The sequence below is a fragment of the Panthera uncia genome, chromosome E1 (assembly GCF_023721935.1).
Source record: "Panthera uncia isolate 11264 chromosome E1, Puncia_PCG_1.0, whole genome shotgun sequence".
NCBI lineage: Eukaryota > Metazoa > Chordata > Mammalia > Carnivora > Felidae > Panthera > Panthera uncia.
Genome location: NC_064814.1, coordinates 10,488,787 through 10,491,327, shown reverse-complemented (window position 1 = coordinate 10,491,327; position 2,541 = coordinate 10,488,787). Strand labels below are relative to the sequence as shown.

The 2,541-nt window shown below is 60.5% G+C and overlaps 1 protein-coding gene across 1 annotated transcript; it reads left to right on the top strand.

Moving 5' to 3' along the window:
- Window positions 1–5: 5 nt before the first annotated feature.
- Window positions 6–868, top strand: GJD3 (gap junction protein delta 3; the record flags this gene model as incomplete). The annotated part of the gene is made up of 1 exon (XM_049638164.1): window positions 6–868. A coding segment is annotated over one exon (561 nt), but the record flags the coding sequence as incomplete, so codon positions are not given.
- Between the last annotated feature and the right edge of the window lie 1,673 nt (window positions 869–2,541).

Here is a 2,541-nt window from a genome sequence, read left to right as displayed (position 1 = left end):
TCTCCCACTACCGCTTCTGGCTCTTCCACATCCTGCTGCTCTCGGCGCCCCCCGTGCTCTTCGTCATCTACTCGGTGCACCGCGCCGGCAAGCAGGCGGGCGGCGCGGACGCCGGGCCCGGGCCGCCCCCGCGCCGCCGCTGCTACCTGCTGAGCGTGGCGCTGCGCCTGCTGGCCGAGCTGGCCTTCCTGGCGGGCCAGGCGCTGCTCTACGGCTTCCGCGTGGCCCCGCACTTCGCGTGCGCCGGCCCGCCGTGCCCGCACACCGTGGACTGCTTCGTGAGCCGGCCCACCGAGAAGACCGTCTTCGTGCTCTTCTACTTCGCCGTGGGGCTGCTCTCGGCGCTGCTCAGCGTGGCCGAGCTAGGCCACCTGCTCTGCAAGGGCCGCCCGCGCGCCGGGCGCCGTCGCCAGGCGGCAGAGCGCGACGGCCGCCGCCACCGCGCGCGCCCCGACCCCTGCGGCCCCCCCGCCTACCCGCACCCGGCGCCGGCCAGCGACAGCGAGGGCGGCAGCGGCCACAGCAAGGCGTCCCTGGCCACGGTCCGCCAGGACCTGGCCATCTAGAGGCGGGCCGCGGGTGCTTCCCGGAGAACTGTCCCCGGGACCCTGCCCTGCAGCGTCCCCAGCACTTCCCGAGTGCGCTGGGTTGAGTGGGGGCCCCGTAGATTGAACTGTGGCAGGTCCTTGTTGCCCTGATCCAGGTGGCAGGGGGGAGGCCTGGGGCTGAGAGAACGTGCACAGGAGGAGGGCACCGCAGAGCCGGAAGGGGAGGTGCAGGTGGTGCCCAGAAAAAGTACTTGTGATACCAGCCTCCCGAGGGCCTCTCCTTCTTGGGGCTGAGGCGTGGCCTCTGTGTGGGCTCCCTGTGTATGGCCACACACTGCACATATGTGTAGTATGAGCTGCGTGTGCGCATGCACATGTAAAACCTGTGTGAACTCTTTGTGTGCGTGCACGTGAACCGTGTGTGTACGTGTGTGTGTACATCCTATGTGGGCTCTCTGTGTGTGCGTGTGTATTCCCTGTAGGTCTGCGTCTGTGCAGGCATCTGTATGCCCTGTGTGAGCTGCGTGTGCATGTGTGTGTGTATGAGAGACAGAGAGAGATCTCCGATATGTACCGGGTGGGTGGTCAGGACCCAGTGCCAGCAGCAGCCACACTGGCTCCCTCCCTACCTGCAGGGGCGTTGCAGGAAGGTCTCCCCTCTTGACCGAGCCCACAGAGAGAGGAGGCAGGCGCCCCTTCACGCTGGGCAGGCCTCAGTGCGGTAGGGCTTGTGGACACCATCCACACTCAACCTTGTGGCCTGGGCAGTGGCCAAGCCCTCCCTTTGGTGGAGGTAGAGTAGGGGTGGGCGGTAGGGTCAGAGGGCAGGACTCTTTTCTAGATTCACCCCCTCACCCTGCTGCTGTTCCCCCCCAGTCCATAAACTTGGCTAAGTCCCTGCCGACCTCAAAAGAAAGCTGCCTGAAACGTGCCCCTGGCCCTGCATTTCCCTGTAGCCACCACCCTCTTCTCTCTTCTGAGAGTATAAAGAGCCACCTACATGGCCGCCTCTGGTCCTGCTCCTGTCTCTTCTCTGTCCCCATCTGTCTTCCTCCCTCTCCACCCCAGTGGAGCTGCTCTCCGTAAGATCACCCAGGCCCTAAGTGACATCCGGGGGCCACCACGTGACTACACCCTGGACTTTGTTCAACCCCCCTGAGCAGGCTGCTGCGACCCGCTCTGCCTGATTTTCTCCTGCATCCTTGGCCCTTCCCTCTCTGTCCTCCTTTCCTTGCACTCTTCTTCCTGGACCCCCCCTGCCTGCACTGCACACAGCAGCCAGAGGGGTCTTTCTAAATAGTCCTCCTCCTTAGGCCCCCAGGGGCTCCCTGTCATCAGGGTTAAGTCAAGCACCTGAATGAGCCTTCTGAAGTCTTGCCCTCTCCTGGCCCTGCTTCACCCCTGCTGCACGGGCTTCCTAACCATACTGACTTTTCTCTTCCTACAAACACAGTGACCAGTTTCCTTCCAGATGTTTGAACGTGCTGTTTCTTTGCCTGGAGCAGCCTCTCTCTGCAGCACCCCCCTCCCCACCCTAGCTAATACCTACCTGCCTTTCAGTCTCATTTGGAAATAAATAGATCCTTTTCCTAATGGCCCCCACCCCCAAGTCAGAGCTAGATGACCACGGCACCCTTGCTTCTCCAGAAAGAGCACTTCTGCTGAATGGCATTACTTGCTCCCCCACCAATGGCTCCAGAGTCATGCTTAGTAAAATATGTTGATAAGGAACCCAAGGCGTCCCAGAGGCCCAAGCACTTATCCTTGCTCACGGTGTGCAATAGTGTCTCTCTGATGTTGATCAGTCAGGTGTGCAAAGCCTGGATCTCCAACAAACTCAAATGTGGATACACAGCTGTTCTTCGGATGTATTCGTTCAAGAAATATTTGTTGAGCACATACTATATGCCAGACAACATTCGAGATCAGAACCGTTCAATAGAAATAGGATGTGAGCCACATGTGTAATTTCAGATATTCCATTAGCCACATT